Source organism: Spea bombifrons, chromosome 8, assembly GCF_027358695.1.
Source record: "Spea bombifrons isolate aSpeBom1 chromosome 8, aSpeBom1.2.pri, whole genome shotgun sequence".
NCBI lineage: Eukaryota > Metazoa > Chordata > Amphibia > Anura > Pelobatidae > Spea > Spea bombifrons.
This window is the reverse complement of record NC_071094.1, coordinates 42,736,914-42,751,325: the sequence shown is the minus strand read 5'-3', so window position 1 is coordinate 42,751,325 and position 14,412 is coordinate 42,736,914. Positions and strand designations below refer to the sequence as shown.

Genomic DNA, 14,412 nt, shown 5'->3' with positions numbered 1-14,412 from the left:
TTAAGGTTACGAGACCTCAGGGGTCTCTTCTTCAGGCGAGGTCCTGCAAGCTTACTTAACTGTACATATTTACTTATGATGTCCTAGGTGAGTTACCATGGTTACCAATGAGGTCATAAACTGCTAAATGAGAGTTTTAAACAATGAAAGTGGAGCTTCTTTTAATTCAATTCACGGAATTCTCTATTTATACCAAAAAAAAAGTGTGCAGATTTAAGGAATTTGTGCTTAATAAAAAAAAAAAAAGTACAGAAGATACATTCTACGTACAGATTCCTCAGCTGCGGGCGGCGGGGAGTCCGTCGGAATAATAAATTAATTTCTAAAAACTAATATTTGTGGTTAAACGCAATACTTGAATAATTTGTAATAAACAGACTTTCCTCGTATTCCGTAAACCTTCCGAGCCGATGCTTTACGGCGATGCTAATGAAGTCCGTTCCTCCATAGACTTTCATTAGTCAGAGAGACTGGCTGGGTGATTAAGGCCGAGTCATTCTATGGCTCCCCACAGGCAGTTTGTTTTGTAGATCGGGGCTCAGATAACAGAGCGAGAACTCCATACAAACGCCCGCCTAAAAACATATTATGGGGTAAAAGAAGATTTTTCAGTCCGGCGCGAGGAATAACACGGAGGGAGATCCTTTAAACTTCCAACATTCCGAGAGATTCCGCACGGCCCTCTATTCACTAATATCCGCCAGCAAAATGAGTCACAAAACGTGGAAACGACGAGCGAGCGAGGATTATAGAAGCAGCCCGTCCGCAGCGTGTAAAGAATCAGTCGTTTATTCGCACAATAAGTTTATTTATATCATATATTTAATAGAGAATCTTATACCGCACCATCGTCCCAGTAACAGAGTATTAACGGCAGTCAGGCTCGGATAGCAGAAAGGACCCCGCTGCTGCTCTGGTTATGGCACTACGAGGGTACTGATATCCCCCCATTATGGCAGTAAATGGTACGATCCCCCTCTGATAATACCTCAGCAGTACCGATCCTCAGAGTATTAATTAGAATCACTTCTCCCCCGTTACCCTAACATTTTCTCACCACAGCGCAGGGCAATCATACTATAAATGAAGACCCCCAAGTACTAGTGACCTCAATTAACCCCGTATTAGCTGTAATTACCTCTTATTACCCTTGCGCATGGCAGTAGCAGAGTACTTTGTCATGCCGGTACTCCCTTACTCCTCGCCCGCAGGCAGCGATAGGCTCAGCTTTTATGAATTACTGACAAGGCCGTCACCGGACATCGAAAACAAAAGAATCAAAAAAAAGGCAGAAAAAATTCCTATAAAAAGTGCCAGCTGTCCTCTTTATGACATCATTGCTACGATTTGCATATGGGGCGGCGCAGCCGGGTCACAAACCGTTCGCACTGCTGGGGATAGAAAAAATGGAAATTTTTACTCACCGTAAATTCCTTTTTCCTTAATACAGTGGCAGTACGCTGGGTAATGTTCTTTTCTCGGGACAAGATCTAAAGAATGAAACAAACAATTAAGTGCCCCGGAACCCCTCCTCCTTACCCATAAAAACCAGGGCGAAACCGGAGGAAGACAGTAAGTAACAAGACAGACACCAAATCGCTTGCCAAACATAATTTATTATATAAGGGAGGGAAACTGGTACTGCCACTGTATTAAGGAAAAAGGAATTTACGGTGAGTAAAAATTTCCATTTTTCCCAACATACAGTGGCAGTACGCTGGGATGTAGCAAGATCCCAGAAATGGGGGGGCCATATCAGGAGACCACCGCCTGGAGCACCTTACGCCCAAAATCCGCCGCAGAGGAGGAAAAGATGTCTAGCCGATAATGGTGCACGAAAGTGGAAAACGAGGACCAGGTAGCAGCCCTACAAATGTCCTCAGGAGAAGCCGCAGCTTTTTCAGCCCAGGAGGCCGCCATAGCCCGAGTAGAATGTGCCCTGATGGGCCATTGTAGAGCGAGACCACTAGCGTGGTAAGCCATGCGGATGGCGTCCACCAGCCAACGAGAAATAGAAGCTTTAGAAACTGCTGACCCGGCCGACCGTCCAAAGTATTTGATGAAAAGCTGGTCTGAAGAACGGATGGAGGAGGTACGAGCAATATAAATTTCCAAAGCTCTCTTGACATCTAACGTGTGCCAAATCAATTCATCCGGAGAGGAAGGACACGGAAAAAAAGTAGGAAGGACCAAGGGCTGACAAATACTGGACCGGGAAATGACCTTAGGAAGAAAAGAAGGCTTAACATGGAGAACAACTTTATCTTCATGAAAAATCGTAAACTCCGGAGAGGATGAAAGCGCCTGGATTTCCCCAACTCTCCTAGCCGATGTAATAGCCACTAAAAAAACTGTTTTCAGCGACAGAAACTTCATGGATACCTCCTCCAGAGGTTCAAAGGGAGCTGAACACAATGCTCGAAGTACAATGGCAAGATCCCACGATGGAAACAAGGACCTCCTAGGAGGACGGCGAATAGTAGCGGCCTTAAAAAAACGTCTAATAAGCACGTGAGAGGCCAGATCTGAAAGAAAAAAATGACTAAGGGCCGAGATCTGCCCTTTAAGGGTCGAGACACTAAGGCCCAAAGTCAAACCTTCCTGTAAGAAAGAAATGACGGAATTGATGGCAGGAGGAAAAATGGGAATGTGCCTAGTGGTGCACCATCGAAGGAACTTGGTCCATACCCGAAAATAAATCTTGGACGTCGAACTCCGGACAGAAGTTAACAGAAAGTCTGCGACGTCCTCGTCCAAACCCTGGTCACTCAAGATCAGCCTTGCAACAGCCAGGCTGTCAAACGGAACATCTGAAGAAGTTCCAGGCGAAGGTCGACGTTCTCGAGAAGATGTGGAGAAATCGGCAGCTCCCAAAAGGTGATGGTCAACTGCCGGAGGAGGACAAACCAACCCCTGTTGGGCCAGTATGGAAGGATGGCCAAGACCCTGGCTTTGTCGTGTCGGATTTTCAGCAGAACTCGAGGAATCAATGCCACCGGCGGGAAGATGTAGGCTAACCGGAAATTCCACACCATGGAAAGACCGTCCAAAAAGTGCGGAAGATCCCATCGGTTGAGGGACGCGAATACCGGGACCTTGCGGTTCTTGCGAGTCGCCATCAAATCCACTTCCGGAAGACCGAAGCGTGACACCAGAGTGGAGAAGGTTTGAGGGGTCAAAGACCATTCTGTCTGTGACCATCTTGCTCTGCTTAAATCGTCCGCGATTAAATTGTAGCGACCTCTGATGTGCGTTGCCGAAATGTCCGTTAAATGAAGTTGGGCCCACTCCATAATAACTGCGCACAGGATCTGAAGACTCCGGATCCGCGTGCCGCCCTGCTTGTTGATATATGCGACGGCCGCTGCGTTGTCTGATTGGATCTTGACAGCTTGACCCTCTATCAACGAACTGAAGGCCAGGAGAGCCTGAAGAATTGCTTTTAGCTCTAGGAAATTTGAAGAGCGGACAGCATCTACTGGAGCCCAATCTCCTCTTCGAAAAAGGGAGCCCACATGGGCTCCCCATCCTCGGGCGGAGGCATCCGTGGTGATAATAATCCAATTTCTGGGACAGAAAGAGAGTCCTCTGGCGAGATGGGACGACTGCTTCCACCAATTCAACTGGGAGAGAACCTGGCTGCTTATAGCGAAGGATGTTTCCAGATCTTCTTCTTGCCTGGACCAGTTTGAGAGGATCTGCCATTGCAAGGGACGAAGTTGACACCTTGCCCAAGGAACCGCCGGGATGGCAGAGGTGAGAAGACCCAGAATGCTCATAGCCTTCCTGACAGAGCAAATTGGATTTCTTTGCAGCGACGAGATCTCTTGTTTTATCTTGAGGCGCTTGGAACGCGGAAGATAAACGCAAAGGGACATTGAGTCCACCAAAAACCCCAGAAAAAGCGTCCTGGAAGAGGGAATGAGGCAAGATTTTTTCTTGTTGATTAACCATCCGTGGATTTCCAGAAACTTCATAGTAACGGAAAGGTCTGACAAAAGCTTCTCCCGGGAGGCCGCCATGATCAGCCAATCGTCCAGGTAAGGAATTATCGAGATACCTTGTTCTCTGAGATGAGCCGTCAATGGACAAAGGATCTTTGTAAAAACTCTTGGGGCTGATGCTAGACCGAAAGGAAGGGCCTTGAACTGGAAATGATGCACCCTGTGATTGACGCGCAAAGCAAACCTCAGAAACTTTCTGGACGCTTCGGCAATCGGTACATGAAGATAAGCGTCTTTCAGGTCTAAGGTGACCATCAAATCTCCCTTCTTTAGCACCTGAGTGACTGAGGTGATATTCTCCATCCGGAAATGCTGGTAGGGGATACAGCGGTTTACTGACTTCAGGTCTAGAACCGGACGAAAGGAGCCATCCGGCTTTGGTACCAGAAACAACCGGGAATACACTCCTTGAAATCTTTGGTGAACGGGCACCGTCTCTATCACCGCTTTTCCCAGAAGCTTCATGCTTTCGGAAAAGAGAGACAAATTTTTTCGTTCTAAAGGGTAGGACGAAATCAGGAAGTGGTGGACCGGAGGCCGAAAGAACTCTATCCTGTAACCTTCCGAAATAATTTGACGAACCCACGGATTTTGCGTGGTCTGTTCCCAGGATAGGCTGAAGTGACGAAGACGTCCTCCCACCTTGCAGTCAGAACTTTCTTTTATCCTGCTTTTTCGGCCGATCTTGGAATTTTTTATCTCCAAATGGCCCACGAAAATTCTGAGATCTGGAGGATTGGAAGACGGGTCTCGGGTTCCTATAAGGATATCTACGGTTCCACCTTGGCCTACGATCCTGAGGCAAAGCTCTTTTAGTATCTGAAATCTGTTTAATAAGATCCTCCAACGGAGCACCAAACAACTTCTTACCCTCTAAAGGTAAGTCACAAAGCGCAGATTTAGAAGCTGAATCCGCCGTCCAGGACCGTAACCAAATGGCCCTGCGTGATACAGATGACAAGGCCATGTTCTTGGCTGATAGCTTAAGAGATTCCTGCGCTGAATCCACAAAAAAATCGTTGGAAAGCCTTAAATTCTTCAACAGCTTAGTAATCTCTGAATCAGCATCATCAGCAAGACGATCCTGCAAAAGTTGAAGCCACATGTGCTGGGCCCTAGCCACTGCAGCACTAGACACTGCCACCTTGCATTGAGCTCCTGCCGCCTGGAACACCCGCCTGCAAGAAGTCTCCGCTCTCCTGTCCATAGGGTCTTTGAGCCCGGACACTTCACCGATGGGGAGAGTAGTCTTTTTGGAGAGCTGGGCCACCTGTACGTCCACTTTGGGGGGATCTTCCCAAGAATATTCCCCTTGAAGCTTGAACAACTGCTTAAAGCGTTTAGAAATGAAGGCTCTTTTTTCAGGGTGCTTCCATTCCCTGGCGATAAGGTCATCCACTTTAGGGAGTACCGGAAAACCTTTAACCTTCCCCACATCTCCTACTAGGAGCATACGAGTCACCTCCTTGGTGAACTTACGGAGATCCTGGGAGGGGAAAACCATCTCTTCCTCTGAACTATCACTAGAAGAACTAGAGGACCGGGAGACCTCACCCGAGGAAAGGTCTGAATGAGATGAAGACCTGGATCTCTTGCGTTTGTGCGTGGAATCCAACTTGACTCTCTCCTGAGATTGAGCTGCCGAGAATTGAAATGCCTCAAAAGTTTGAGCTAAATTTTCCTGGAACCACCCGAGGAAGGATTGAAGGTCTTTGCGCTTTTCAGCAGCAAGCTGTTCAGCAGAGCAGGCATTGCACACCTTTTTCCTGCAGCCATCAGGCAGTGGAGTAGCACATTCAGCACAAGACAAATGCTTAGCTTTGGAAGTGGCCTTTTTGGGAGCGGAAGGAGGTCTTTTATCCTTATCCGGATTTTCTGACGGTAACGGACTAGACATCTGAAGAAAAATAAAAATATTTTATATTAAAAGTTTTTTTTTTTTTTTTTTTTTTTTTTTTTTTTTTTTTTTTTTTTTTTTTTTTTTTTTTTTTTAGGAGGGAAGAGGATAGGAAAGAGTCAAGATAAAGAAAATATCTTACCCTAACCTCCTCTGAACCGTGTGGGGGGGCTGGTGACACGGCTGCACTGTACTGACGAAAGCTCCAGCAGTCAGACAGGCAAAGCGCTTAAATGCAATTTTAAAATTGCCGCCCTCCGGAAGATCCGATTCGCGCATGCTCAGTAGCGCGATCGGATCTTCAGTGGAACGCAACGACACCCGGGCGTGCGTTCCACCCAAACCGCGCATGCTCCCACTTCCTTGCTCAGATAAGGAAGACGCCATTACATCCTCCGTAACGCGGACCGCTACGGAGGGAAGCCTCTCTCTGCTCACCACCCGGGGAGCAATCGGAGGCAACGGAGACCCCCAGGCAGCAACCCGTGTGCCTCACCAGCTGCCGGACTCCTGTCCGGATAGATGAAACACCCGTCCGGACCGACGAAAGACCTGTCCGTCCCTGCAAGGGACAAGAAAAGAACTGTCTTCCTCCGGTTTCGCCCTGGTTTTTATGGGTAAGGAGGAGGGGTTCCGGGGCACTTAATTGTTTGTTTCATTCTTTAGATCTTGTCCCGAGAAAAGAACATTACCCAGCGTACTGCCACTGTATGTTGGGAAAATAGACGCTCCTTCCTGAAACTCCGTGCCGACGACCGCATCATATAATAAAATATATATTAACTCTACATTCTCCCTCCGGAACAAAATATATTAATCATCGTATATACTATACAGCTGGCACACGGATAGTACAGCACCGTGACGTCGCTGGTCATTGTGGGACAATTCCCCCTGGCGACCCAACAAGTAATCTTTCTCACCCTACCCTGGCATGTATTGCACCCGGCTGACCCAACCCCTAAACCCCCCCCGCATAGGCTCAGAAACGGATTATTAAGTAAATTTGCATAGAAAGAGACGCAGCGATCCCGCCGGTCTCATGATCCCCGACCCCAACATGTAAACATATCCCGGAGCCCTGTGAATGCCGGCCACTCCCTCACAGCGTCTCATTCCCCCGCCTTCGCTCAGCTGCTCCCTCACAGCGTGTCTCTCATTCCTCCGCCTTCGCTCAGCCGCACCATCACAGCGTGTCTCTCATTCCTCCGTCTTCCCTCAGCCGCTCCTGCAGTTTGATGAGGGTTTCATCTCGGCTTCGAGCTTCTTGGAGCAGCTTCTACGAGAGAAAGAAAGGACAGGGGCCGTTACGAGGGCCTAACGCTCGCCGGCTTACAATCTAACACTTTAGTCTGGGATTAGAGTGCTACCCTGATCCTCATTGAAAGGAAAGGGTTATGTGGAATGAAGACACTGAACGGAGTGACAGAAGGGTTAATGGATCACATTATTATAGTTAGCGTGGCCTGATACGTGTAGTTATTTAAGCCAGGCATGATAAGGGTTAATGGATCACTGGTCTGGGAAAGGTTAAAGGGATGACATGGGTTACCTGCGTGGCCTGGTCTCTTTCCCTGGCGATTCCATGCAGTTGGAGCAGTTCCGTGTGAGCTTCATGCATGTCGCTAGCGTGTTTCTGCTTCTCGGCTCTCAGCTCAGCCTCCCGATCCCGCAGAGCGTCGCGCAGCTTCTTCTGCTCCCCTTCCCCGGCCTGGAGACGCTGCTTGCAATGCTGGAGCTGTGCCTTTAAGAGAACGAGACAACACGGCGTTACACACGCGTGTCACGTGACGCCACCGACGTGTTCCACGCCTTAAATCCACCTATATGAGAAGTGTTCACTTTAACATGTATCTGTGCACAGACATATATATTATATATATAAAATCACTCTACATGGCATTTAAAGCTGTACGCGCATGTTTCTCTTCTCGCCTAGTATCCGTTTTTGTTTTTTCGAACCGGAGTGGGAAATATTAAAAGGGAGGGAAGTGCAGACGGGTGCCCGCTGTGCCCAAACCTTTACGGACCCTGTGAAATCATCACGACCCTCGGGCAGCCGCTCGGTGAACTAACCTCAAGTTTATTTTATAGGCTGGAGACAACTTAACCCCTTAATGACAAAGCCCATACAGGTACGGGCTCAAAATGCATTGTTTTCAATGGGTTTAGGGACCGCCCATTGTCCTTAAGGGGTTAAGGATGCACTTAGAGAGTCTGCTGCACCCGCCATATACAACAATAATAAGAGCAATAAATAACGTAGCGGACGTATACGGTCACCCCTATCCTTTACTGACATCTAGAGGACAGAGTCGGTACTGCATGAACTTTAATATTTACCCAGCGGTCACGATTCAGGGCTTCCAATCCCGATACGAGTTGGGACGGACGTTCCGCTCTCACCTGCAGCAGGGTCTGGCTCTCGTTGAGGGCATTCAGCAGATCGCGGATGTCCTCCTGATGCTGGACGCTCTGTCTCTGATTGTTTGCCTGGGCCTGGGACAGGAGGCGACTCTTCTCCTGCAGCTGGGTGATGAGGGGTCCGGGCGATGAGACTCCGGGGATGGATCCGCTCAGATCGTCCAAGCCCTGGGAGAGGAGCGAGTCTGCGAGGGCCTGGGGAAAGAATAGGAGGGAGAGGTGGAACGACCCGGAGGAGGTCAGATAGGGGTTGATCGCTTTTGCTGCACGTCCTCGGGACACGCTTCATGCCTGCGCGGGCCTCACCTCTACATCCTGGTTGCTGCTGCTCAGCACCCCCTGCATGGCGGCGATCAGCGCGTCCTTCTCCCGCAGCGCAGAGAGACGCAGAGCATCCTGAGAAGCCGCGGTCCGCACGGCCGAGTCCAGCGCAACTTCCAGCTGCCGGATCGTGAAGTCCTTCTCCCCCAGGAGGTCGCGCAGAGCCTGGGGACGATAGACGAGGGGGATGGAGATCACCACCAGCCTCTCTGCTATTACAGTACAGCAGACCCCCAATATCCAGCCCCCTATCTGCACTCCACCTCCCCATGGAAGCAGAAGCCGACCCTCTTTTCCTGATTTACCGCCAGAAGTCCCTCTCTGCTGCCCACGCGCAGCACTCACCGCGATGGTGTCCTGGTTTTCGCGCAGGACTCGGCTCAGTCGCTCCAGATCTTCTCGGCTCCGGTCCAGTTCCAGCTGCAGACGCTTCGCCTCGGCCGCTCTTCGCTGATCGCTCTCTTCCAGCTCTCTCCACGCTCTCTAATAAACGCGAACGAGACTACACTAACATCATGCGCGATCGGAGACGATCCAGTGACGTCGCAATCTCATCGTCTTTACCTTCAACTCCTGTTCTTGGTCCCGTATCTTCTCAACAAAGGTCATCACGGACCGGCCAGAGGGGTCAGAGGTCACCGGCAGGGAGAGCAGCAAAGTCAGGCAATTCTAGAAGCGGAACACGAGCGATAAATGAATCAACGGACATATCCTCAGAAATCAGACTTTCCGGGTTACTGTAAATACAAACCTCTAAGGCCTCCTCCTTGGAAGTCAAGCTTTTGGTCAGAACCCTCACCAGATCCGGCCGCTCCTCGAGCTGCTCCTACAAGACGGAAGAGAGATTATAGCCCAGGCGCTCCGTTTACACGGGGAACACATTTAGAGCCATTACTGTACCGAGGGACCCGGAATACGGGCCGACAGACACACGAGATCGAGCCGTCGGGGAGGAATTACCTTTCCTACACCGGCGTCATTGTTTCCTTGGGCGGTCTGGAGTTGAGTTTGTAGCAGATTGAACGCGTCCTTGATCCAGAGGGAGCGAGCGACTTGTGTCTGGAGGACCTGAGAGAAGCATTCGTAAGGCACCGGGAGATACTGGAGAGGAACGGGCGGCGGGGAGGAGAATGGGGGAAGGGAGACAGGAGCGGGGTGGGAAAGAAGGGAGAAGAATTTGTTGAGTGAGAGTTACGAGGTGACCACGGGGCAATCTTTTGAGTTAGTTGGTGGCCATGGGGCAATCTTTTGAGTTAGTTGGTGGCCATGGGGCAATCTGTTGAGTTATGAGGTGGCCATGGGGCGAGAGGAATGGTGGCAGAAGAGAAAACATGCGCAGATGACAGAAGACTCACCTCAGACCCGATGCCCAGGTACGTGTCCCAATCGTCTTCCACCTCCAGAGGAGCTTCCAGTGGCCTCTGCGCTGCCTCCTCTCTTCTTCCGTCTCCTGCCCCCGCCGGCCGCGGCCCTCTTCTCCGCACGGGGATCTTGCTGAGGGCCGGACTCGTCACAGGGCAGGACTTTATCTCCTTCAAGATCTTCAGCGCCTCCCCGGCCAAGGAAGCGGCAGCGGGCGGAGGAGACGCGACGGGCGAGGAGGACTCCCAGAACACCCCGGCTTCTTCGTCTTCTTCTCCTGCGGTGGACAGAGCTTCCAGAGAAGACGTGGAGAAGGACAGGAGGGACCCCCGACTGCTGCCGCCAACAAAACTCCCCAGAGATCTGCTCCGGAGCAGGCGCTCGCTGCCGCACTCCCCTCCGTCCCCCCGGCTCCGTCTCTTCTGCCGAGGCACGGTGCAGACGGTCTCGTAATTGGCATCGGGAACTCTCCAGGACGAGCAGGAGACGCACTTATCCCCCTTGGCGCATCGCGGACAGCGCTCGGCCCGCTCTTCCCACCAGCTCTCGTGCTCCCACTGCGACCGGTCCTGATCCAGAAGCTGCTGGTAGGATTTGGAGGGCGTCCCGGAGGAGAGCGACCCGAAGGAGCCATGGAAAGAGCCGTGACGGCCCGGAAAAGGGGAGCTGGGGCTGGAGTTCTGGTAGCCAGGAGACCCGCGTGGCCCCGCCGTACGCAGATCGTGGTAGGAACCGTACCTGGGCGTCCGGCACTCCTGGTAATCCGGAAGCGGGAGGTTCCAGGCCTTGGCGTGGATCCTGCGCAGGGTGAAGGAGAGCTTTTCCTTCTCGGAGAGGAGGCGAGCGGAGCGCTGGTCGTGCAGCTCGCGCATGCGAGACATCACCAGGTCATAGCGGAGGTAGACGTTGAGAGAGTGGCAGCACTTGCCGCAGAGGAACTCGCAGTCTTCCGGCCTCCACGGGCCCCGGCCGGATCTCGGGGAGGCCCCCGGCTGGGCTCGCCCCACGGGAGAGCCGAAGACGTGAGAGTACAAGGCGGGAAGGGTTCCAGAGCCGCCGAAAAGCCACTTCCGGCGAGAACCGCGGAGGGGAGCGGAGCAGAGACGGCACAGGTCGGCCATGGCTGTCGGGAGAGAGAGAGAAGCGTCGGAGATTAGAGCGCAGCGAGCGGAGGGGCCACAGAAATATCCAAAACACTAGGAATCGCCCCGTTCCGATCGCTCGGTATTTGTCTCTGGAAGGTTTCCAGCGGTTCTGGATTTGGAGAGCATCACGGTTCGGGTTAGCGACTATTTATTGTATGAGCTGTTGCCGTGACGCCTCTGTTATGTATTTTATAATTAATTACGTTTATGGTTCTGGTTGTCTTTTTTGTGATCCCTGATCTAGAGCTTCGCATTTCAGAAGCAGCCTGGATCTGATCCAGAATTAGCAGCGCTTTCAGGATCCTGACCTGTAGAAGGTTACGATGAGTTACCGGTTCTGGACTCGACTAAGAACCCACTGATCCCTCGTCTGACAATGATTCTGGACCCTGGTTCTGGATTAGAAAGGAATTACGGGTCTTGAGCGGTTAATGGTTCTGGATTTACAGACCGTTCCCGGAGTCTGATCCGGGTGAGGATTCCGGATTCACAGACCGGTCCCGGAGCCTGACCCGGCACGGGTTCCGGATTCACAGACCGGTCCCGGAGCCTGACCCGGCACGGGTTCCGGATTCACAGACCGGTCCCGGAGCCTGACCCAGGTGAGGGTTCCGGATTCACAGACCGGTCCCGGAGCCTGACCCAGGTGAGGGTTCCGGATTCACAGACCGTCCCCGGAGCCTGACCAGGCACGGGTTCCGGATTCACAGACCGTCCCCGGAGCCTGACCCGGCACGGGTTCCGGATTCACAGACCGCTCCCGGAGCCTGACCCGGCACGGGTTCCGGATTCACAGACCGCTCCCGGAGCCTGACCCGGCACGGGTTCCGGATTCACAGACCGCTCCCGGAGCCTGACCCGGCACGGGTTCCGGATTCACAGACCGCTCCCGGAGCCTGACCCGGCACGGGTTCCGGATTCACAGACCGCTCCCGGAGCCTGACCCGGCACGGGTTCCGGATTCACAGACCGCTCCCGGAGCCTGACCCGGCACGGGTTCCGGATTCACAGACCGCTCCCGGAGCCTGACCCAGGTGAGGGTTCCGGATTCACAGACCGGAGTCTGACCCGGGTGAGGGTTCCGGATTCACAGACCGCTCCCGGAGCCTGACCCGGCACGGGTTCTGGATTCACAGACCGCTCCCGGAGCCTGTTAGTCCAATAAAAAAAGGTATTACAAGATTCTGCGACATTCTGATTTTTGCATTCCTATACACTGTACTAATACCCCAAACTACAGAAAATCATTAATAGATCCAGATCTGTCACGTGATCTTTGAAGCCGTGTTAGAAGCAGATTTATATTCTGGATCCTGCAGACTCTTCTCTGACTGAAGCTCTGATCCTCATAACTGCCACCCGGCCCGCGGGTCTGCCGGTTGTTGCCCCCTCGGGGGGTGTTACACACCGGTCTCTCTCTCCTGTCACTTCCCTGATCCCGGCTTCCTGTCCTGCCCCTAACTCTGCCCCCTACATCGCTCCATGTCACTCATCTACCTGCCCCACATCCGCCCCTCCCCCACCTGTTACCCCACAAACTTCTCACTCTCCAGTAACCCCTTCCCTGCCAGGGACTCCCGAGGGGACAGTCCCGCCAGCTCACCCGATCCCTCCCGGGAGATAGTCCCGCCAGCTCACCCGATCCCTTCCGGGAGATAGTCCCGCCAGCTCACCCGATCCCTCCCGGGAGGCAGTCCTGCCAGCTCACCCGATCCCCCGGGCAGGCAGTCCTGCCACCTCACCCGATTCCAGGGGCAGGAAGTTACGCCAGCTCACCCGATCCCCCAGGCAGGCAGTCCTGCCACCTCACCCGATCCCCCCGGGCAGGCAGTCCTGCCACCTCACCCGATCCCCCCCGGGCAGGCAGTCCTGCCACCTCACCCGATCCCCCCCGGGCAGGCAGTCCTGCCACCTCACCCGATCCCCCCCGGGCAGGCAGTCCTGCCACCTCACCCGATCCCCCCGGGCAGGCAGTCCCGCCAGCTCACCTCTCTCCAGGAAGCGGAGCTCCTGCTGATCCCGGAGGGAGGGGCAGAGGTGTGAGTGGCAAATATACCTGAGCGGGGTTAACCCCCTCCCTCCCGCACGGCATCAAGCTGCAGGGGTTCCGCGGGATAGACATACTGGGGAATCCCACGCGTTATACGGAGGGGCTGAGAGTGCAGGGGCTCAGGCATAGAACGGGTTAATCATGTTTTACAGGTAGACGCGGTTGAGGGTTGTGAAGTACTAAACATTTTAACTGTGACGTGCTGCAGGCTCTCAGGGGTTAACTGTGGAGTATTAAAGATTGCTTGTGGTGAACATCATGCGGCTCCGCAGGGTCTCTGGCACGTCATGGGTTAATTGTAGCATTCTGTGCTCTCTCTCAGACCCGGCTCACACGCTTGTGTACCAGGCGAGTCTTGTGCAGACTTGGTATAATCCATTAGTACCCCTCAGGTGTGAATGGTTTAACCCATACCTGATATATCACCTTGCATCGCGTGCCTTCAGATCCCAGCAGCTGGCTCTGCCGGGCGATCAATCAATGTGCACCCGACACCCCTAATAAATACCCCAATACTCCTAGATACCCTAATACCCCCCTATACCCCTAATAAATACCCCGATACCCCTAGATACCCTAATACCCCCCATACCCCTAATAAATACCCCGATACCCAAATACCCCCCCTGTACCCCTAATAAATACCATGATACCCCAATAACCCTAGATACCCTAATACCTCTAGTAAATACCCCGATACCCCCAATACGCCTAAACTCGCTCTGGTTACTCTCTCCGCACTCCCAACCGTCTGATTCCGATGGGAACCTTTAAACACGGGCAGGGATTTCACAGAGTACCGGAGGGGAGTTTATTCCAGAGGAGGAGAAACTTTACAACCAGAGACCGGAATCTAACCCCAGACGGTCCGAGGCTGAGACGGAATGGAAGGAAGTTTCACTTTACTGAGAAGGTGGCAGATAAGCAGAACAGTCTCCCAGCAGAGGTGGTAGAGGGTAATACAGTGAGGGTATTAAACATGCATGGGATAGACATACGGCTCCTGAATCTAAGACGAGACTAACGACTGATTAAGGTTTGAGTCTTTACAGCAGGAGAAACGGGCGACTAGACGGGGGCCGGATGGGGCCAATCTGCTGGCGGGTTTCATTTCAAATGAATGCCCTCTGGCCACCGTTTCCGTGGTTCCGGATTCACAGCACGCGCTGGCCTCTCGTGATGCGTTCTCCGGCTCTGTATTTTCAGACG

General features: G+C 52.6%; 1 protein-coding gene across 1 annotated transcript; it reads right to left on the bottom strand.

Moving 5' to 3' along the window:
• Positions 1 to 6,995: 6,995 nt before the first annotated feature.
• On the bottom strand, positions 6,996 to 13,170 carry LOC128503899 (uncharacterized). The gene is made up of 10 exons (XM_053474094.1): positions 13,142 to 13,170; positions 10,002 to 11,131; positions 9,607 to 9,714; positions 9,398 to 9,472; positions 9,211 to 9,315; positions 8,992 to 9,129; positions 8,632 to 8,811; positions 8,308 to 8,520; positions 7,454 to 7,645; positions 6,996 to 7,180 (listed from the first exon to the last, which is right to left on the bottom strand). The coding sequence occupies exons 2-10, from the start codon at positions 11,127 to 11,129 to the stop codon at positions 7,088 to 7,090; spliced, it is 2,232 nt and encodes a 743-aa protein (XP_053330069.1). The 5' UTR covers positions 11,130 to 11,131; positions 13,142 to 13,170; the 3' UTR covers positions 6,996 to 7,087.
• Between the last annotated feature and the right edge of the window lie 1,242 nt (positions 13,171 to 14,412).

Coding starts and splice junctions, on each gene's coding strand:
- LOC128503899 (XM_053474094.1), bottom strand. CDS start 11,129: ATGGCCGACCTGTGCCGTCTCTGCTCCGCTCCCCTCCGCGGTTCTCGC. Junction 9,715..10,001: donor ACCTGGGCATCGGGTCTGAG/GTGAGTCTTCTG, acceptor TGCTTCTCTCAG/GTCCTCCAGACACAAGTCGC. Junction 9,316..9,397: donor CCAAGGAGGAGGCCTTAGAG/GTTTGTATTTAC, acceptor TTCCGCTTCTAG/AATTGCCTGACTTTGCTGCT.